The 23,459-nt window shown below is 42.8% G+C and overlaps 1 protein-coding gene across 1 annotated transcript in view; it reads right to left on the bottom strand.

Moving 5' to 3' along the window:
* Nucleotides 1–23,459, bottom strand: part of pbdc1 (polysaccharide biosynthesis domain containing 1) — a 152,731-nt gene that overhangs the window by 3,710 nt on the left and 125,562 nt on the right. The window contains exons 4-5 of the mRNA XM_034191582.1: nucleotides 19,959–20,099; nucleotides 19,743–19,854 (exon numbers count right to left, since the gene is read on the bottom strand). Coding sequence (XP_034047473.1) covers nucleotides 19,743–19,854; nucleotides 19,959–20,099 — 253 coding nt within the window. The remainder of the gene's footprint in view (nucleotides 1–19,742; nucleotides 19,855–19,958; nucleotides 20,100–23,459) is intronic.

The following is a 23,459-nucleotide window of genomic DNA, read 5'->3' as shown; positions in this document are numbered from 1 at the left end:
GGGTATCATCTGCGTAACAATGAAAATTTAAGCAATGCTGTCTAATAATACTGCCTAAGGGAAGCATGTATAAAGTGAATAAAATTGGTCCTAGCACAGAACCTTGTGGAACTCCATAATTAACTTTAGTCTGTGAAGAAGATTCCCCATTTACATGAACAAATTGTAATCTATTAGACAAATATGATTCAAACCACCGCAGCGCAGTGCCTTTAATACCTATGGCATGCTCTAATCTCTGTAATAAAATTTATGGTCAACAGTATCAAAAGCAGCACTGAGGTCTAACAGAACAAGCACAGAGATAAGTCCACTGTCCGAGGCCATAAGAAGATCATTTGTAACCTTCACTAATGCTGTTTCTGTACTATGATGAATTCTAAAACCTGACTGAAACTCTTCAAATAGACCATTCCTCTGCAGATGATCAGTTAGCTGTTTTACAACTACCCTTTCAAGAATTTTTGAGAGAAAAGGAAGGTTGGAGATATATGTTGCAGAATGAAGCTCTTCAGCATCTCACTATGTCATTAAGGTCCTTCAGACTTTTTCCAGCAAATGCTTCTGGGGAGTTTGCCAGTTTTCTTTAGACAAGTCAGGGGATGGAAACATGAACATTTCCAAGTCACTGAATATGTCTTGGACTTTACATCAGTTACGAAGAAATACAAAAGTTTCTTTCACCAAAACATCAAATCTGGTCTTTCATCTGAAATGTACTTTCTGTCAAATTGTAGCTGAACTTTCAGGTCTTCTTTTTAAGAAAATCCTCCTCTACACCACTTCATCAGGAAGCTGGATTTTATATTTTCAATTCATTTATATCAAGTTGTAGAGATTTGCTTTCAGTTAGACTTTAAGGAAGATAATTTTAGATTGTTTTTTTTTTTCTCTCTCTCTCTCTCTTATACCTTTGAGGGCAGTTGAGAAACACTCAGGGGCAGGTGTACTTTTAAGTGAAATGCTTGATCCTGGTGTCATCATTAATGTGCACAGTCTAGAAATGAGAGCCTTAGATCCACGAGTGTTATCAGGGATGTGAACTGAAAATTGTGAACTGAAAATTGTGAAATCAGAGGAAAATTTGCAGGGGCTCAGGGGCTCAGTCCACCTTGGAGTCAGGGTCTCGGGCCCATGGAGCCCCAGAAACCAAATTAATTTAGATTTTAGATAATTTAATTCAGCATCTCCTAGAAGAAAAAAGTCTCAAAAGAAGTGCATATTTAAATGATCCTAGATTCAACCTTTCATTTGACCTGTCAATGATGATGCTGAAATAACAGAATATGACGTGGAAGTAGGACCTGGAATGATTTTCCTTTTAATTCTAAACCAAATTATGCATCAAGTCAGAACAATTTAACTACATTAAATTCATGAAGACTGAAAAGACTGTTACAGCATTTGAAAAACCACAGCTGAAGCTTGAAGAATATTTTGAAAATCAGCATAAAATATCAATACCTTATTGTAAAAAAAAAAGTCCCTTATATCCTTGTGTAAATTCCTGTAAATCCACTCAAAGCCAAAATGTTTTTTTTTTTCCAATGAAAGAAAGTCTACATTAATTCAGACATTTATTCTGAGGAACATTAAAAATAATATCTGCTCAAGTTTTAATGGTCCTGCCAGTGATTCCTCCAATGAACGCCACTGAACCATTACACCATGCCACCAAAGGTCACAGGGTGAAAGCCCAATGGTAAATTCTAATGTTTGGGAGCGATAAACCCCCTGCCAACCTACGGCGCTGAACCTGATGGTCTCAAGCGGGGACGTTTTGCCTTCCGTATAAATGTAGTGATCACTCTCTGTAATCTATCCCAGTAATGAAATGCAGGTGGAAGTGGGATCATAGAGATCAAGAAGTTAATAGGAGGGAGCACATTCATTTTGACAATAGAGATGCGCTCAAAGGGAATTGGGCAAAGAGGACCATCTCTCGAAATTAGCTACAATCTTGAATAAGGCACTTTCATAATTATTTTTAAGAGTGCAATGAAACCTCAATCCCAAGATGTGTAAACTGTTTAACAACAGGGATGTTCGCAAGTAAAGTAACATCTCTCATTGAATCATTCAATGGCAAAAAAGCAGACTTATCCCAATTAATCTTATAGCCTCATATGATCACTGAACCTACTGAAAATAGCTAAAATATTAGGTAACACTTAATATTAACTGCACACTATAAAGAATTAGTAACGCATTTATAAAGTGTAAATAAATGTTTAAGTAACTACTTCTAAAACATTTACAAAGCTTTCTTTTTCTTTGTGCCATATCAAGATGCTGATTAGACACCATGATTAGTGCACAGGTGTGCCTTAGACTGCCCACAATAAAAGGCCACTCTGAAAGGTGCAGTTTTATCACACACAATGCCACAGATGTCGCAAGATTTGAGGGAGCGTGTAATTGGCATGCTGTGGAACCAGCTCCCAATTCAGATCAGGGAGACAGACACCCTCTCTACTTTTAAGATTAGGCTTAAAACTTTCCTTTTTGCTAAAGCTTATAGTTAGGGCTGGATCAGGTGACCCTGAACCATCCCTTAGTTATGCTGCTATAGTTGTAGACTGCTGGGGGGTTCCCATGATGCACTGTTTCTTTCTCTTTTTGCTCTGTATGCACCACTCTGCATTTAATCATTAGTGATCGATCTCTGCTCCCCTCCACAGCATGTCTTTTTCCTGGTTCTCTCCCTCAGCCCCAACCAGTCCCAGCAGAAGACTGCCCCTCCCTGAGCCTGGTTCTGCTGGAGGTTTCTTCCTGTTAAAAGGGAGTTATTCCTTCCCACTGTCGCCAAGTGCTTGCTCACAGGGGGTCGTTTTGACCGTTGGGTTTTACATAATTATTGTATGGCCTTGCCTTACAATATAAAGCGCCTTGGGGCAACTGTTTGTTGTGATTTGGCGCTATATAAAAAAATTGATTGATTGATTGATTGACAGCAGGAATGTCAACCAGAGCTGTTGCTCGTGTATTGAATGTTCATTTCTCTACCATAAGCCGTCTCCAAAGGCGTTTCAGAGAATTTGGCAGTACATCCAACCAGCCTGACAACCGCAGACCACGTGTAACCACACCAGCCCAGGACCTCCACATCCAGCATGTTCACCTCCAAGATCGTCTGAGACCAGCCACTCGGACAGCAAACAATCGGTTTGCATAACCAAAGAATTTCTGAACAAACTGTCAGAAACCGTCTCAGGGAAGCTCATCTGCATGCTCGTCGTCCTCATCGGGGTCTCGACCTGACTCCTGTTCATCGTCGTAACCGACTTGAGTGGGCAAATGCTCACATTCGCTGGCGTTTGGCACGTTGGAGAGGTGTTCTCTTCATGGATGAATCCCGGTTCACACTGTCCAGGGCAGATGGCAGACAGCGTGTGTGGCGTCGTGTGGGTGAGCAGTTTTCTGATGTCAATGTTGTGGATCGAGTGGCCCATGGTGGCGGTGGGGTTATGGTATGGGCAGGCGTCTGTTATGGACGAAGAACACAGGTGCATTTTATTGATGGCATTTTGAATGCACAGAGATACCGTGATGAGATCCTGAGGCCCATTGTTGTGCCATACATCCAAGAACATCACCTCATGTTGCAGCAGGATAATGCACGGCCCCATGTTGCAAGGGTCTGTACACAATTCTTGGAAGCTTAAAATGTCCCAGTTCTTGCATGGCCGGCATACTCACCAGACATGTCACCCATTGAGCATGTTTGGGATGCTCTGGACCGGCGTATACGACAGCGTGTACCAGTTCCTGCCAATATCCAGCAACTTCACACAGCCATTGAAGAGGAGTGGACCAACATTCCACAGGCCACAATTGACAACCTGATCAACTCTATGCGAAGGAGATGTGTTGCACTGCATGAGGCAAATGGTGGTCACACCAGATACTGACTGGTACCCCCCCCCCAATAAACAAAACTGCACCTTTCAGAGTGGCCTTTTATTGTGGGCAGTCTAAGGCACACCTGTGCACTAATCATGGTGTCTAATCAGCATTTTGATATGGCACACCTGTGAGGTGGGATGGATTATGCTGTTGTCGTGCGTTACCTGTGCTGCTCCACAGCCTGTCCAGTGGATTTTTATTTTATTTTTTAGCACTGTTGTCGTGCGTTACCTGTGTTGCTCCACAGCCTGCCTAGTGGATTTTTATTTTATTTTAGCACTGTTGTCGTGTGTTACCTGTGTTGCTCCACAGCCTGTCCAGTGGATTTTTATTTTATTTTTAGCACTGTTGTCGTACCTGTGCTGCTCCACAGCCTGTCCAGTGGATTTTTATTTTATTTTAGCACCGTTGTCGTGCGTTACCTGTGCTGCTCCACAGCCTGTCTAGTGGATTTTTATTTTATTTTTTACCACTGTTGTCGTGCGTTACCTGTGCTGCTCCACAGCCTGTCCAGTGGATTTTTATTTTATTTTTTAGCACTGTTGTCGTGCGTTACCTGTGTTGCTCCACAGCCTGCCTAGTGGATTTTTATTTTATTTTAGCACTGTTGTCGTGTGTTACCTGTGTTGCTCCACAGCCTGTCCAGTGGATTTTTATTTTATTTTTTAGCACTGTTGTCGTACCTGTGCTGCTCCACAGCCTGTCCAGTGGATTTTTATTTTATTTTAGCACCGTTGTCGTGCGTTACCTGTGCTGCTCCACAGCCTGTCTAGTGGATTTTTATTTTATTTTTTACCACTGTTGTCGTGCGTTACCTGTGCTGCTCCACAGCCTGTCTAGTGGATTTTTATTTTATTTTTTACCACTGTTGTCGTGCGTTACCTGTGCTGCTCCACAGCCTGTCCAGTGGATTTTTATTTTGTTTTAGCACCGTTGTCGTGCGTTACCTGTGCTGCTCCGCAGCCTGTCTAGTGGATTTTTATTTTATTTTTTACCACTGTTGTCGTGCGTTACCTGTGCTGCTCCACAGCCTGTCCAGTGGATTTTTATTTTATTTTAGCACCGTTGTCGTGCGTTACCTGTGCTGCTCCACAGCCTGTCTAGTGGATTTTTATTTTATTTTTTGCCGCCACTGTCGTGCGTTACCTGTGCTGCTCCACAGCCTGTCTAGTGGATTTTTATTTTATTTTTGCACCGTTGTCGTGCGTTCGCTGTTGCCGTGCGTTACTTGTGCTGCTTCATAGCCTGTCTGGTGCCTTAACTAAAGCACTCCTTCTGCTGAATCACCTCTAAATTATTTACACATTATTCACTTTGCGTGTTTTTAGGAATCCACTAGGTTGCATAGCTACCAGCTTTTAGCCGATTTAGCATGGCGGCTTCTCCTGTCTCTCCCGCACTTTTCTGCTCTGGTTGTGAAATGTTTAGTTGTTCCTCGGCTTCCTTTAGCAGTAACGGTACTTGTAATAAGTGCAGCTTATTCGTAGCTTTGGAGGCCAGGCTGGGCGAATTGGAGACTCGGCTCCGCACCGTGGAAAATTCTACAGCTAGCCAGGCCCCTGTAGTCGGTGCGGACCAAGGTGGCTTAGCCACCGTTAGTTCCCTCCTGGCAGATCCCGTGCAGTCGGGAAAGCAGGCCGACTGGGTGACTGTGAGGAGGAAGCGTAGCCCTAAACAGAAGCCCCGTGTACACCGTCAACCCGTGCACATCTCTAACCGTTTTTCCCCACTCGACGACACACTCGCCGAGGATCAAACTCTGGTTATTGGCGACTCTGTTTTGAGAAATGTGAAGTTAGCGACACCAGCAACCATTGTCAATTGTCTTCCGGGGGCCAGAGCAGGCGACATTGAAGGAAATTTGAAATTGCTGGCTAAGGCTAAGCGTAAATTTGGTAAGATTGTAATTCACGTCGGCAGTAATGACACTCGGTTACGCCAATCGGAGGTCACTAAAATTAACATTAAATCGGTGTGTAACTTTGCAAAAACAATGTCGGACTCTGTAGTTTTCTCTGGGCCCCTCCCCAATCAGACCGGGAGTGACATGTTTAGCCGCATGTTCTCCTTGAATTGCTGTCTGTCTGAGTGGTGTCCAAAAAATGAGGTGGGCTTCATTGATAATTGGCAAAGCTTCTGGGGAAAACCTGGTCTTGTTAGGAGAGACGGCATCCATCCCACTTTAGAGGGAGCAGCTCTCATTTCTAGAAATCTGGCCAATTTTCTTGGATCCTCCAAACTGTGACTGTCTAGCGTTGGGACCAGGAGGCAGAGCTGTGGTCTTATACACCTTTCTGCAGCTTCTCTCCCCCTGCCATCCCCTCATTACCCCATCCCCGTAGAGACGGTGCCTGCTTCCAGACCACCAATAACCAGCAAAAATCTATTTAAGCAAAAAAATTCAAAAAGAAAAAATAATATAGCACCTTCAACTGCACCACAGACTAAAACAGTTAAATGTGGTCTATTAAACATTAGGTCTCTCTCTTCTAAGTCCCTGTTGGTAAATGATATAATAATTGATCAACGTATTGATTTATTCTGCCTAACAGAAACCTGGTTACAGCAGGATGAATATGTTAGTTTAAATGAGTCAACACCCCCGAGTCACACTAACTGTCAGAATGCTCGTAGCACGGGCCGGGGCGGAGGATTAGCAGCAATCTTCCATTCCAGCTTATTAATTAATCAAAAACCTAGACAGAGCTTTAATTCATTGAAAGCTTGTCTCTTAGTCTTTTCCATCCAAATTGGAAGTCCCAAAAACCAGTTTTATTTGTTATTATCTATCGTCCACCTGGTCGTTACTGTGAGTTTCTCTGTGAATTTTCAGACCTTCTGTCTGACTTAGTGCCTAGCTCAGATAAGATACTTATAGTGGGCGATTTTAACATCCACACAGATGCTGAGAATGACAGCCTCAACACTGCATTTAATCTATTATTAGACTCTATTGGCTTTGCTCAAAAAGTAAATGAGTCCACCCACCACTTTAATCATATCTTAGATCTTGTTTGACTTATGGTATGGAAATAGAAGACTTAACAGTATTCCCTGAAAACTCCCTTCTGTCTGATCATTTTTTAATAACATTTACATTTACCCTGATGGACTACCCTGCAGTGGGGAATAAGTTTCATTACACTAGAAGTCTTTCAGAAAGCGCTGTAACTAGGTTTAAGGATATGATTCCTTCTTTATGTTCTCTATTGTCATATACCAACACAGAGCAGAGTAGCTACCTAAACTCTGTAAGAGAGTTAGAGTATCTCGTCAATAGTTTTACATCCTCATTGAAGACAACTTTGGATGCTGTAGCTCCTCTGAAAAAGAGAGCTTTAAATCAGAAGTGTCTGACTCCGTGGTATAACTCACAAACTCGTAGCTTAAAGCAGATAACCCGTAAGTTGGAGAGGAAATGGCGTCTCACTAATTTAGAAGATCTTCACTTAGCCTGGAAAAAGAGTTTGTTGCTCTATAAAAAAGCCCTCCGTAAAGCTAGGACATCTTTCTACTCATCACTAATTGAAGAAAATAAGAACAACCTCAGGTTTCTTTTCAGCACTGTAGCCAGGCTGACAAAGAGTCAGAGCTCTATTGAGCTGAGTATTCCATTAACTTTAACTAGTAATGACTTCATGACTTTCTTTGCTAACAAAATTTTGACTATTAGAGAAAAAATTACTCATAACCATCCCAAAGATGTATCGTTATCTTTGGCTGCTTTCAGTGATGCCGGTATTTGGTTAGACTCTTTCTCTCCGATTGTTCTGTCTGAGTTATTTTCATTAGTTACTTCATCCAAACCATCAACATGTTTATTAGACCCCATTCCTGCCAGGCTGCTTAAGGAAGTCCTACCATTATTTAATGCTTCAATCTTAAATATGATCAACTTATCTTTGTTAGTTGGCTATGTACCACAGGCTTTTAAGGTGGCAGTAATTAAACCATTACTTAAAAAGCCATCACTTGACCCAGCTATTTTAGCTAATTATAGGCCAATCTCCAACCTTCCTTTTCTCTCAAAGATTCTTGAGAGGGTAGTTGTAAAACAGCTAACTGATCACCTGCAGAGGAATGGTCTATTTGAAGAGGTTCAGTCAGGTTTTAGAATTCATCATAGTACAGAAACAGCATTAGTGAAGGTTACAAATGATCTTCTTATGGCTTCGGACAGTGGACTTATCTCTGTGCGTGTTCTGTTGGACCTCAGTGCTGCTTTTGATACTGTTGACCATAAAATTTTATTACAGAGATTAGAGCATGTCATAGGTATTAAAGGCACTGCGCTGCGGTGGTTTGAATCATATTTGTCTAATAGATTACAGTTTGTTCATGTAAATGGGGAATCTTCTTCACAGACTAAAGTTAATTATGGAGTTCCACAAGGTTCTGTGCTAGGACCAATTTTATTCACTTTATACATGCTTCCCTTAGGCAGTATTATTAGACGGTATTGCTTAAATTTTCATTGTTACGCAGATGATACCCAGCTTTATCTATCCATGAAGCCAGAGGACACACACCAATTAGCTAAACTGCAGGATTGTCTTACAGACATAAGACATGGATGACCTCTAATTTCCTGCTTTTAAACTCAGATAAAACTGAAGTTATTGTACTTGGCCCCACAAATCTTAGAAGCATGGTGTCTAACCAGATCTTTACTCTGGATGGCATTTCCCTGACCTCTAGTAATACTGTGAGAAATCTTGGAGTCATTTTTGATCAGGATATGTCATTCAAGCGCATATTAAACAAATATGTAGGACTGCCTTTTTGCATTTACGCAATATCTCTAAAATCAGAAAGGTCTTGTCTCAGAGTGATGCTGAAAAACTAATTCATGCATTTATTTCCTCTAGGCTGGACTATTGTAATTCATTATTATCAGGTTGTCCTAAAAGTTCCCTAAAAAGCCTTCAGTTAATTCAAAATGCTGCAGCTAGAGTACTGACGGGGACTAGCAGGAGAGAGCATATCTCACCCGTGTTGGCCTCTCTTCATTGGCTTCCTGTTAATTCTAGAATAGAATTTAAATTCTTCTTCTTACTTATAAGGTTTTGAATAATCAGGTCCCATCTTATCTTAGGTACCTCGTAGTACCATATCACCCTAATAGAGCGCTTCGCTCTCAGACTGCAGGCTTACTTGTAGTTCCTAGGGTTTGTAAGAGTAGAATGGGAGGCAGAGCCTTCAGCTTTCAGGCTCCTCTCCTGTGGAACCAGCTCCCAATTCAGATCAGGGAGACAGATACCCTCTCTACTTTTAAGATTAGGCTTAAAACTTTCCTTTTCGCTAAGGCTTATAGTTAGGGCTGGATCGGGTGACCCTGGGCTATCCCTTGGTTATGCTGCTTTAGACGTAGACTGTGGGGGGGTTCCCATGATGCACTGTTTCTTTCTCTTTTTGCTCTGTATGCATCACTCCGCATTTAATCATTAGTGATCGATCTCTGCCCCCCTCCACAGCATGTCTTTTTCCTGGTTCTTTCCCTCAGCCCCAACCAGTCTCAGCAGAAGACTGCCCCTCCCTGAGCCTGGTTCTGCTGGAGGTTTCTTCCTGTTAAGAGGGAGTTTTTCCTTCCCACTGTTGCCAAGTGCTTGCTCACAGGGGGTCGTTTTGACCGTTGGGGTTTTCATAATTATTGTATGGCCTTGCCTTACAATATGGAGCGCCTTGGGGCAACTGTTTGTTGTGATTTGGCGCTATATAAAAAAAAGTTGATTGATTGATTGATTGATTATCTCAGCAAAGGAGAAGTGCCCACTATCACAGATTTAGACTGGTTTGTGAACAATATTTGAGGGAAATGGTGATATTGTGTATGTGGAAAATGTTTTAGATCTTTGAGTTCATCTCATACAAAATGGGAGCAAAACCAAAAGTGTTGCATTTATATTTTTGTTGAGTGTAATTTTGGACAAGTTATTTAAATTAACGTAATGCCTGAAGTTCATAAAGTGAAAATATCAGATATATGTTTTAGGTTTCTCCCCCTCTAGCTGCCACCTTATCGTGGTGGGGGAGTTTGCGTACCCGGATGATCCTAGGAGCTATGTTGTCGGGGGCTTTGTGCTCCCTGTAGGGTCTCCCAAGGCAAGCAGGTCCTAGGTGACGGGTCAGACTAAGGGCAGTTCAGAACCTCAATGACCAGTAAAAGATTAAGGACCGAGACGTCGCCCGGTATGGCGAAGCCGGGGTCCCACCCTGGAGCCAGGCCTGGGGTTGGGGCTCGCGCGTGAGCGCCTGGTGGTCGGGCCTTAGCCCATGGGGCCTGGCCGGGCTCAGCCCGAAAGAGTGACGTGGGCCCGCCCTCCTGTGGGTTCACCACCTGCAGAGGGGGCCATGGGGGTCGGGTGCAGAGAGGACTGGGTGGCGGTCGAGGGCGGGTGGCCCGGCGGCCCGGTCAATGCTCACAGCCCCTGGCTGTTGGGACGTGGAATGTCACCTCGCTAGGGGGAAACGAGCCTGAGCTTGTGCGGGAGGTTGAGAGATACCGACTAGAGATAGTCGGGCTCACCTCCACGCACAGCTTGGGCTCTGGTACCCAACTCCTGGAGAGGGGCTGGATGCTTCATTTTTCTGGCGTCGCCCACGGGGAGAGGCGGAGAGCTGGGGTCGCATTGCTTATTGCTCACCAGCTCAGTCACCAAGTGTTGGAGTTCACTCCGGTGAACGAGAGGGTCGCGTCCCTACGCCTTCGGGTCGGGGACAGGTCTCTCACCGTTGTCTCGGCCTACGGGCCGAGCAGCAGTGCAGAGTACCCAACCTTCCTGGAGTCCCTGGGAGGGGTACTAGATAGCGCTCCGACTGGGGACTCCATTGTTCTCCTGGGGGATTTCAACGCCCACGTGGGCGGCGACAGTGAGACCTGGAGGGGGGTGATCGGGAGGCACGACCTCCCCGATCTGAACCCGAGTGGTGTTCAGTTGTTGGACTTCTGTGCTAGTCTCGAACACCATGTTCGAGCACAAGGGTGTCCATAAGTGCACGTGGCACCAGGACACCCTGAGCCGGAGGTCGATGATCATCTTTGTAGTCATATCATCTGACCTTCGGCCATGTGTCTCGGACACTCGAGTGAAGAGAGGGGCAGAGCTCTCGACTGATCACCACCTGGTGGTGAGTTGGATCCACTGGGAGGGTAGGAAGCCGGTCAGACGTGGCAGGCCCAAATGTATTGTGAGGGTCTGCTGGGAACGACTGGCGGAACCCTCTGTCAACGAGGTCTTCAACTCCCACCTCCGGGAGAGCTTCTCCCAGATCCCGGAGGAGGTTGGAGACATGGAGTCCGAGTGGACCATGTTCTCCACCTCCATTGTCGATGTGGCTGCTCGTAGCTGTGGTCGCAAGGTCTCTGGTGCCTGTTGCAGCGGCAATCCCAGAACCCGGTGGTGGACACCGGAAGTAAGGGATGCCGTCAAGCTGAAGAAGGAGTCCTACTTATCTTTGTTGGTAGATGGGACCCAGAGGCAGCTGACAGGTACCGGCAGGCCAAGCGTGCCGCAGCCCGTGCAGTCGCAGAGGCAAAAACTCGAGGAGGAGGAGTTCGGGGAGGCTATGGAGGAGGACTATCGGTCGGCCTCGAGAGATTCTGGCAAAACCGTCCGACGCCTCGGGAGGCAGAAGCAGCTCGCCAGCAGCGCTGTTTACGGTGCGGGTGGGGAGCTGTTGACCCTGACTGGGGATGTTGTCGGGCGGTGGAAGGAGTACTTTGAGGATCTCCTCAATCCCATCGTCACGTCTTCTGAAGAGGAAGCAGAGACTGGGGACTCAGAGGCGGACTCATCCATTACCCAGGCCGAAGTCACCGAGGTGGTTAGAAAGCTCCTCGGTGGCAAGGCTCCTAGGGTGGATGAAATCCGTCCTGAGTACCTTAAGTCTCTGGATGTTGTGGGGCTGTCTCCCTTAGAGATAGGGTGAGGAGCTCGGTCACTCGGGAGGAGCTCAGAGTCGAGCCGCTGCTCCTCCACATCGAAAGGAGTCAGTTGAGGTGGCTCGGGCATCTTTTCCGGATGCCCCCTGGACGCCTCACTGGAGAGGTGTTCCGGGCACGTCCCACTGGGAGGAGGCCCCGGGGAAGACCCAGGACACGCTGGAGGGACTACATCTCTCGGCTGGCTTGGGAACACCTTGGGGTTCCCCCGGAGGAGCTGGGGGAGGTGTGTGTGGATCGGGAGGTCTGGGCGGCTTTGCTTGAGCTGCTGCCCCCGCAACCTGACTCCGGATAAAGTGGAAGAAAATGGATGGATGGCTGGATGGATGTTTTAGTTTTAAAGTAATGCGCTAATTTTGAAGGATTTAGTGTGGAGATGCTGTGCCCACCAGCAGTGCATTATGGGTATCTCAGTACATTCACGACAGAAGAAATGCATTTGAGACGCTCTGATCAGGCTCCACACGGACAACAGCATTAAACTCTAATGCCTAAAACTCTCGTGAATATTATCTCTGAGTTTATAGACATTATTGCGTTTGTGTCTGCGTTTATTAAATTCCACGCATCTTAAACGTAGCAGACATGGATTATCTGGAATGTTGTTTTGGCAAGTTTTCACGGTCTCTACTGTCATCTACTGGCCAGTAGTGTTCATGGCAGTAATCGCCCTAAAGCTGGGCAGACACTGTACAATATTATCACTTACTGAGGCGTTGCTGGGCCGGTAGCATAGATTTACATTTATGCTACCTCCCAATACTGTATGTATTTATGCTGTGCATAAACTGATGACGTCATACCGCGTGCAGCCCAAGAACTGTCCACAGAGGAAAAGATGAAAAGGCGAGAAGTGTGTGTTGGTCCCAATATGGATATTACAGATGATTTTATCATGGATAGACAATGAACAGCAGCCAAAGCAGCCAGCTTGATGAGGACGTCCTGGCAAATTTGGAGAGCAACTTGTGCCAGCCAACACGACAAAAGTTAAAGTGAGCTAACTTTTTATGTACGCGTTTGCTGGGTGTCATGCGTTTTGAAATTTCATTAAATATTGTTAATGTGATTCCACGTTTTGTGTATCTCAAAAACCACACGTCGGACTCATGTTTCCAGAGGCAAAACGTAAACAGAAGCATTTTATTTTTTCAAACTTTATTTCTTATTTTTACAAAACTCTTGGTGGTCGTGAGATGTTAAACGCAGCTTCTTAATCCATGTATACTAAACAATGCAGGACGCGTGATTAACCTGAAACTCGGCACGATCAAAAAAATTCTCGCACGAGTAAAAAATCAGCTGAAAAAGGGCCAAACTCACACAGTGTAAACCCAGCTTAAGTACTGAACGTCCTGGCACCAGTAGATCATGGTAGTGTTCTATTTATTTTGACACCGGTTATATCAGACGGTTATCTAATTACAACTTTTTTTTTTTTTTTTTTTTTTTTTGAAAATGCCTTTTTTTAACAAATAAAAAATCAATCAATCATCAATCAATTTTTTTTATATAGCGCCAAATCACAACAAACAGTTGCCCCAAGGCGCTTTATATTGTAAGGCAAGGCCATACAATAATTATGTAAAACCCCAACAGTCAAAATGACCCCCTGTGAGCAAGCACTTGGCTACAGTGGGAAGGAAAAAACTCCCTTTTAACAGGAAGAAACCTCCAGCAGAACCAGGCTCAGGGAGGGGCAGTCTTCTGCTGGGACTGGTTGGGGCTGAGGGAGAGAACCAGGAAAAAGACATGCTGTGGAGGGGAGCAGAGATCGATCACTAATGATTAAATGCAGAGTGGTGCATACAGAGCAAAAAGAGAAAGAAACAGTGCATCATGGGAACCCCCCAGCAGTCTACGTCTATAGCAGGCATAACTAAGGGATGGTTCAGGGTCACCTGATCCAGCCCTAACTATAAGCTTTAGCAAAAAGGAAAGTTTTAAGCCTAATCTTAAAAGTAGAGAGGGTGTCTGTCTCCCTGATCTGAATTGGGAGCTGGTTCCACAGGAGAGGAGCCTGAAAGCTGAAGGCTCTGCCCTCCCATTCTACTCTTACAAACCCTAGGAACTACAAGTAAGCCTGCAGTCTGAGAGCGAAGCGCTCTATTGGGGTGATATGGTACTACGAGGTCCCTAAGATAAGATGGGACCTGATTATTCAAACCTTATAAGTAAGAAGAAGAATTTTAAATTCTATTCTAGAATTAACAGGAAGCGAATGAAGAGAGGCCAATATGGGTGAGATATGCTCTCTCCTTCTAGTCCCCGTCAGTACTCTAGCTGCAGCATTTTGAATTAACTGAAGGCTTTTTAGGGAACTTTTAGGACAACCTGATAATAATGAATTACAATAGTCCAGCCTAGAGGAAATAAATGCATGAATTAGTTTTTCAGCATCACTCTGAGACAAGACCTTTCTGATTTTAGAGATATTGCGTAAATGCAAAAAAGCAGTCCTACATATTTGTTTAATATGCGCTTTGAATGACATATCCTGATCAAAAATGACTCCAAGATTTCTCACAGTATTACTAGAGGTCAGGGTAATGCCATCCACAGTAAGGATCTGGTTAGACACCATGTTTCTAAGATTTGTGGGGCCAAGTACAATAACTTCAGTTTATCTGAGTTTAAAAGCAGGAAATTAGAGGTCATCCATGTCTTTATGTCTGTAAGACAATCCTGCAGTTAGCTAATTGGTTGTGTGTCCTCTGGCTTCATGGATAGATAAAGCTGGGTATCATCTGCGTAACAATGAAAATTTAAGCAATACCGTCTAATAATACTGCCTAAGGGAAGCATGTATAAAGTGAATAAAATTGGTCCTAGCACAGAACCTTGTGGAACTCCATAATTAACTTTAGTCTGTGAAGAAGATTCCCCATTTACATGAACAAATTGTAATCTATTAGACAAATATGATTCAAACCACCGCAGCGCAGTGCCTTTAATACCTATGGCATGCTCTAATTTCTGTAATAAAATTTTATGGTCAACAGTATCAAAAGCAGCACTGAGGTCTAACAGAACAAGCACAGAGATGAGTCCACTGTCCGAGGCCATAAGAAGATCATTTGTAACCTTCACTAATGCTGTTTCTGTACTATGATGAATTCTAAAACCTGACTGAAACTCTTCAAATAGACCATTCCTCTGCAGATGATCAGTTAGCTGTTTTACACTTACCCTTTCAAGAATTTTGAGAGAAAAGGAAGGTTGGAGATTGGCCTATAATTAGCTAAGATAGCTGGGTCAAGTGATGGCTTTTTAAGTAATGGTTTAATTACTGCCACCTAAAAGCCTGTGTACATAGCCAACTAACAAAGATAGATTGATCATATTTAAGATCAAGCATTAAATAATGGTAGGGCTTCCTTGAGCAGCCTGGTAGGAATGGGGTCTAATAAACATGTTGATGGTTTGGATGAAGTAACTAATGAAAATAACTCAGACAGAACAATCGGAGAGAAAGAGTCTAACCAAATACCGGCATCACTGAAAGCAGCCAAAGATACGATACGTCTTTGGGATGGTTATGAGTAATTTTTCTCTAATAGTTAAAATTTTGTTAGCAAAGAAAGTCATGAAGTCATTACTAGTTAAAGGTTAATGGAATACTCAGCTCAATAGAGCTCTGACTCTTTGTCAGCCTGGCTACAGTGCTGAAAAGAAACCTGGGGTTGTTCTTATTTTCTTTAATTAGTGATGAGTAGAAAGATGTCCTAGCTTTACGGAGGGCTTTTTTATAGAGCAACAGACTCTTTTTCCAGGCTAAGTGAAGATCTTTCTAAATTAGTGAGACGCCATTTCCTCTCCACTTATGGGTATTCTGCTTTAAGCTACGAGTTTGAGAGTTATACCACGGAGTCAGGCACTTCTGATTTAAAGCTCTCTTTTTCAGAGGAGCTACAGCATCCAAAGTTGTCTTCAATGAGGATGTAAAAACTATTGACGAGATACTCTATCTCACTTACAGAGTTAGGTAGCTACTCTGCACTGTGTTGGCATATGGCATTAGAGAACAAAGAAAAAAAAATGGCATATTTTACAAAAGCACATTTATCTATAAACACCAGCACATGACACACGTCACATTAACGTGCTGGTGTTTACATAGAATGATTGAGTCACATTTTACCCATAATCCCTTTGGCATCTGTCTGTTTGTTACAAAACTCAGAATTAGTGCATTATTCAACATTAGATTATATGTTATATTTTAACTTTGTACAAATGACAGAATTGACATAAATAGAGTTATTCTATCAGTATTCATTTTATTTATACGTACATCAAACCATAACTCAGCACTGCTTTATTTCCCAAGACCTCGGCCTGATGGCAACGCTGTGATTGAGCAGAGAGTTGAGCTTCACTGCTCCTCTCAACTGCTTTGCTTCTGGAAGCTATGTAGTAAACATCATCTTCCAGCAGGGAGCAGGGCACACAAAGACAGAAGTGCTGACTCATTTTTTTGGGTCTGTAGTCGCCTTTGATGCTCCCAGAAGTGATTGTGGTGTTAAAACTCAAAATCAGCTTGTTAGCAGTTGCAAGTATACCGCAGACAATACTGGAATTTATTGGTTATCTGTAGCTTCCGATAAATTTTTGGGTGGTTTATCGGTTTAGCTTTATAAAAGATAACTTCTCAGTTAGCTGATTATCTGTTATTGAAGCTAATTTTTTGGGTTTAGCTGTGCCCACCACTGCGCAGAGTCACCAACAGTTGACCAATTCATAAATAATTATCAACGCATATTTTGTTTTGACCAATTGGTACAGCGGTATTAGACAAGGAGTGCAGGTTCATTCATCGCAAAATGTTAAAGTATTCAGTTAGGAGAGTCGCCATTAGCCGCTAAGTGATAGCAGCTAACCGACTAACTGGTATTAAAAAACAAGGTTTTACTTCCGCCAATATAAATTCATATCGATCAAGCGGACAGCCTCTCGGACAGAAACAAAGTGTCCGCCTGATGATTTTCAACCTTAGAATATGTTAAGCAGTCAGACTTGGTATGACAAGGATTGGCCAATTTAGCTTTAGCCTAGCTTTCGCTAACACTTACGCGCGTAGCCGATTAACCATCATTTTTGGTGAAGTGTCCGCTGGAAGTGTGCGTGACAACACCATGATTAAGCAACATTAGTCCATACGGTCAGAAAAAACTGTTAAAACAAGTTTTTATTTTAATCTTTCCCCTCGGATGTTCATCGACAATGAGAACAGAAACAGGAAGTGTCGTAGGACATCTTCCTCACCATTTTAATTTGTTGAACAATTGTGTGAACTGCTGCCATCTGTTGGATATCATTTGCACTTGGTGTTGCAAACATTTGTCTGCAACACCATTTTGATTTGTAAATAAAATCCCATCTTATTTGGTCTGAAAAAACAACAGGTTTATATTCCTAGAAACCCATTGGGTGCTTCAAATTGAGAAATTTAATTAATAAAACATAAAATAAATAAACAATTGGGTGCTAAAAATGAAAATTAAGAAATTGAATAAAATAAAATAAGGACTAATAAATAATAATAACAAATAAATAATTAAAATAATAATAATAACAAAAACAAAAACAATAACAAAAACTTGTACCTCCTTAACCGGAGGTACAAGTATTTGAGAGAGCTAAAAAGGAAAAGAGGAAAGAATTAGAGAGCAGGTAGCAGCTAGAAGAACAGAAGAGGAAGGTGATGAACAAATAATAGGTGCAGAGAGAAGTCATTATTGTGGGATTCTTAAATGGTTTATAGAGAATTAAAAATCATTTATAAATGTTTTATAAAGACACTACATATTTTGTTAATAATTACTAGCCATCTATTTATGTTCTTACCAATGATTAGCTAATAGAAAAGCATGCCTTGTAAATGTTTTACAAGTATTACTTAAGCATTTACTTACACTTTATAAATGCTTTACTAATGCTGTATAGCGTGCAGTTAATCTAAAGTGTTACCAAATATTAACAGATTGGGCAGACCCTACATATAAAAAGAACATCATCTGCATACAAAGATATACGATTTTAGTGTCATTCACTGTTACCGAGGTAATGCTATCGGATAGATAATTTATTTGAGCCAGAGGCTCCAGGAAAAGGGCAAATAGGAGAGTGCTTAAAGGACACCCTGTCTGAAAACCCCTGGCTATGTTGAAAGTAGAGGAACATGTTTTACCTGTGAGTACCAGAACTGATGGATTGCTGGTCGTGCTCTTTCCATAAATACGTTGTCAAATCTTCCTGCTCAGACGAAAAACCAGGGGCAAATCCAGGTGGGGGGAGCATGCTTCCCCTCCATACCCTTAGATTAAAGGACCACTTTTGAAGACAATTTTTCATACAACTAATACTATAATAATAATAACTGTAAGAATTAAAATGTTGAGAAAGAATTTAATAGTTAAATTTATAAACAATGTAGATTAGAAATTGTTTTACAGTCACAGTACTGCCAAAATTTAAATATGAAGTCAAGAAAGAGTCTTTATTTTTATAAAACAGTATTTATGTTTAATGAAGTCAAGAAAGGGTGACTATAAAGTGACTATTAGCAAAACGGGTTATCATTTTCATATGGGGGGGGGGGTGCTGTCAGCAGCTGCTCAAAAGTAACTAATAAAGTAACTAGTAATCTAACTTAGTTACTTTTAAAATTGAGTAATCAGTGAAGTAAGTAATCAGTAAAGTAAGTTATTGATGGACAGTTTCAGTTCAGTTCCTGGTGTATATTTTACAGGTTCCATTTCAGTCACATGTCGGCAGGCATCATGTTTGTTAAGAAACACACAGTTAATGTTAAAGGACAATTTGTTGGAGTCAAAAAGCGAAGTTAACAGTTACAGTCAAAAAGTAAAGGAACAACTGATGAATAAAGACGTTTTCAAAGTCATCATAAAACTGTAATGGTATCATTAAGTATCCGTATCAGTACTCGGTATCGACGAGTACCCAAATACAAGTACTCGTACTTGTACTCGGTCTGGGAAAAAGTAGTATCGGTGAATCCCTAATAAACATACATGGATGACACAAGAAAGTGAAAACACTTCTTTCCATTGTGGTCCATGTAAAAATCAAATGACAAAATAGAAGTATGGGTGCTGGTGATAAAAAAATTTTGTGACAAACTTTTTTTTTGGTGTTGGACAGATTGTGCGGTGAAGCCGCACAACACGAGACCCAAAGGTGCGAAGTCCCCTGCGAAGTCCCCCCCCCCCAGAAAATGTTTTTAAGTAATGGTTCATTTTGATGCATTCTGGTATATTTTTGACACAGAGTTCTTACTTAGGAAAATCAGTGTTCTTATTGTATCTGAACAAGATATAAGCCTGATACTGACCTGGCAGATCTACCACCAGAGGGACCCGATACTGACCTGGCAGATCTACCACCAGAGGGACCCGATACTGACCTGGCAGATCTTACACCAGAGGGACCCGATACTGACCTGGCAGATCTACCACCAGAGGGACCCGATACTGACCTGGCAGATCTACCACCAGAGGGACCCGATACTGACCTGGCAGATCTTACACCAGAGGGACCCGATACTGACTTGGCAGATCTACCACCAGAGTGACCTGATACTGACTTGACAGATCTTCCACCAGAGTGACCTGATACTGACTTGACAGATCTACCACCAGAAGGACCTGATACTGACTTGACAGATCTACCACCAGAAGTACCTGATACTGACTTGACAGATCTTCCACCAGAGGGACCTGATACTGACTTGACAGATCATCCACCAGAGAGACCTGATTCTATTTTTGATTTATTTTGGTAGTACCATGACTAAATTCTGGCTTAACCAGAATTAATCCTGTTAATCAGGTTAATTTAGCTTGATTTGAGGAACTCTGTGTTGCCAACTTACCAAATATGGTGTTGTCCTCTGTGTAATCCTTCTCAGCATCCAGCCGGAGCAGAGTTCCATAGTTGAAGTCCTCCATGAGGCCCTCAAACCGATTACAGAACGGACGCCATCTCTGCACACAAAAGGACAAAATCCCCAATCCACAGGGAGTCTGTCAAAGTTCCTTTGTTAAGGATCTCGCAGAGACTTTGTGAAGCCGCTGAGACCGAGACAAACCTCTTTGGCCTCGTTGGACTTGAGCTGGTCTGGATTCAGCCGCTTGATGTCGAGGTCGGGGAAAGATTCTCTGAAGCACCTGTAAATTTCATCGTCCAGTTTGGTCAGCTTCAGAAACGTGGGCTCCACGGACGAGATCAGCTGAAGACAGAAGAAGCACCTCGTCACATCTCTGAACCAGAGTCCTGTACTGTCCAGTCCCATTGCCACCACTCAGCGTGGGCGGCACCAGACCGTCCCCACCTTCGCTCTGAGCCATGTTTAGTTCTTTCTTAAAACTTATAAAAGTCTGTCCAGGACGTCACTGGAGCCTCTATGGACATTTCCTCTCACTGTGGACTCATTTTGACTGCATTAGTCTGGCACCTCATGGAAACACAACCACGTCCATAAACATTTATGAAGTGTTGGGGAATGATGGGGTGGTACCCAGACTACATTTCTGTTTCTGAGCCTGACAACTCTGCAGTTGCCTCAAAGACTCACTGACTCACTCTTGGACTCATTCCATGGTTACTTTGGTTTATCTATTGAATCTGAACCCAACAAGGGTTACTGTTTGCAGATTTCTAAGGGAAGTCGGGTTTGGGAGCACACGAACCATCCTGAGTTCTGGCAGACACCCAGCCATCCTGACCCTCTCCACGGTAACCACCTTGCACTTATCGACATTATGAGCTACTCTGACATATCTTTGATGTTGCGTTATGAGCAGTGCCATTTTTTCATTAAAGCCATTGGTTCCTGTCCTCTGAGTCCACGCCCTCAGCCCTGCCTCCTCTCTGTGTCTGCATGCTGGACTCTTCCTCACAAAACTCAGCAGCACTGAAGCAGACATGTCTCTGATCTGAAGAGCAGTGATGTTGCTGGTGAGTGTACGCGTGGCCCTGCTGATCCACAGACCTGAAACTGATGACACCCGGCTCGGTAACAGCAGTTTTGATTAGTCCATTGAGCAGCCACTCTGATGTGCTGGTGGATCAGCACAAGCATTTAAAAAAATACACAAACCCCGGCTTCACTTTCAAGATACAACCCGTCTGTTTAAGATCCGTCTCACAGAGCCGATAACGGCTATTAACCAGAGTACCATTAACTCTCACTGCACAAACCTCCGCCAACACTAGTTTCCATTTCCAGAAAGATTTTAGCTTGGAAAAACTGTTCAAGGTCAAAGTCCTGTTAGAAGTGACTTTTCATAAGTTATATTAGATGTGATCAGATGTCAGGAGGATGTATTTAATTCATGCATTTGAATCATAGTTTGTTTTTGGGGTTTTTTGTGGTGTTGTCAGGTTTTTGGATTTTCTTCAGTTTTTTTGGTTTCTGAATTCTTTTTCAGATAATTTTCACAGAACATTGGTTATCTCTGCTGTGCATAATGTGTTGTTGCTTTTTGGCACTTTGGTTTCTGACTGATAACTGGAAGACAAACAGGCATAAAACTGGAACCTCCATTTTTGGTGGTGTAGGTAAATCCAGAACAAAAAAATGAGTGACTGAGGCACTTTTGATTGAGATAGAAGGCAAAATGTGCACCAAAATAGACTTTTCAACATTAAATTCAAATGTCCACAAAATATACAATCCAGATCAGATCCAGATTAAACTTTGTCAGTTGATAAAGGAAACCATCCTACATCTTCTTCTTCTTTGTCTTTCAGCTGTTCCCGTAAGGGGTCGCCACAGCAGATCAATCGTTTCCATCTCACCCTGTCAATCAACCAATCAATCAATTTTATTTATATAGCGCCAAATCACAACAAAGAGTTGCCCCAAGGCGCTTTATATTGTAAGGCAAGGCCATACAATAATTACGTAAAAACCCCAACGGTCAAAACGACCCCCTGTGAGCAAGCACTTGGTGACAGTGGAAAGGAAAAAACTCCCTTTTAAGAGGAAGAAACCTCCAGCAGAACCAGGCTCAGGGAGGGGCAGTCTTCTGCTGGGACTGGTTGGGGCTGAGGGAGAGAACCAGGAAAAAGACATGCTGTGGAGGGGAGCAGAGATCAATCACTAATGATTAAATGCAGAGTGGTGCATACAGAGCAAAAAGAGAAAGAAACACTCAGTGCATCATGGGAACCCCCCAGCAGTCTAAGTCTATAGCAGCATAACTAAGGGATGGTTCAGGGTCACCTGATCCAGCCCTAACTATAAGCTTTAGCAAAAAGGAAAGTTTTAAGCCTAATCTTAAAAGTAGAGAGGGTGTCTGTCTCCCTGATCTGAATTGGGAGCTGGTTCCACAGGAGAGGAGCCTGAAAGCTGAAGGCTCTGCCTCCCATTCTACTCTTACAAACCCTAGGAACTACAAGTAAGCCTGCAGTCTGAGAGCGAAGCGCTCTATTGGGGTGATGCCATAGGTATTAAAGGCACTGCGCTGCGGTGGTTTGAATCATATTTGTCTAATAGATTACAATTTGTTCATGTAAATGGGGAATCTTCTTCACAGACTAAAGTTAATTATGGAGTTCCACAAGGTTCTGTGCTAGGACCAATTTTATTCACTTTATACATGCTTCCCTTAGGCAGTATTATTAGACGGTATTGCTTAAATTTTCATTGTTACGCAGATGATACCCAGCTTTATCTATCCATGAAGCCAGAGGACACACACCAATTAGCTAAACTGCAGGATTGTCTTACAGACATAAAGACATGGATGACCTCTAATTTCCTGCTTTTAAACTCAGATAAAACTGAAGTTATTGTACTTGGCCCCACAAATCTTAGAAACATGGTGTCTAACCAGATCCTTACTCTGGATGGCATTACCCTGACCTCTAGTAATACTGTGAGAAACCTTGGAGTCATTTTTGATCAGGATATGTCATTCAAAGCGTATATTAAACAAATATGTAGGACTGCTTTTTTGCATTTACGCAATATCTCTAAAATCAGAAAGGTCTTGTCTCAGAGTGATGCTGAAAAACTAATTCATGCATTTATTTCCTCTAGGCTGGACTATTGTAATTCATTATTATCAGGTTGTCCTAAAAGTTCCCTAAAAAGCCTTCAGTTAATTCAAAATGCTGCAGCTAGAGTACTGACGGGGACTAGAAGGAGAGAGCATATCTCACCCATATTGGCCTCTCTTCATTGGCTTCCTGTTAATTCTATAATAGACTTTAAAATTCTTCTTCTTACTTATAAGGTTTTGAATAATCAGGTCCCATCTTATCTTAGGGACCTCATAGTACCATATCACCCCAATAGAGCGCTTCGCTCTCAGACTGCAGGCTTACTTGTAGTTCCTAGGGTTTGTAAGAGTAGAATGGGAGGCAGAGCCTTCAGCTTTCAGGCTCCTCTCCTGTGGAACCAGCTCCCAATTCAGATCAGGGAGACAGACACCCTCTCTACTTTTAAGATTAGACTTAAAACTTTCCTTTTTGCTAAAGCTTATAGTTAGGGCTGGATCAGGTGACCCTGAACCATCCCTTAGTTATGCTGCTATAGACGTAGACTGCTGGGGGGTTCCCATGATGCACTGTTTCTTTCTCT

Source organism: Thalassophryne amazonica, chromosome 17, assembly GCF_902500255.1.
Source record: "Thalassophryne amazonica chromosome 17, fThaAma1.1, whole genome shotgun sequence".
NCBI classification, from domain to species: domain Eukaryota; kingdom Metazoa; phylum Chordata; class Actinopteri; order Batrachoidiformes; family Batrachoididae; genus Thalassophryne; species Thalassophryne amazonica.
The sequence above is the reverse complement of the archived record's forward strand: the minus strand, read 5'-3'. Positions and strand labels throughout refer to the sequence as shown.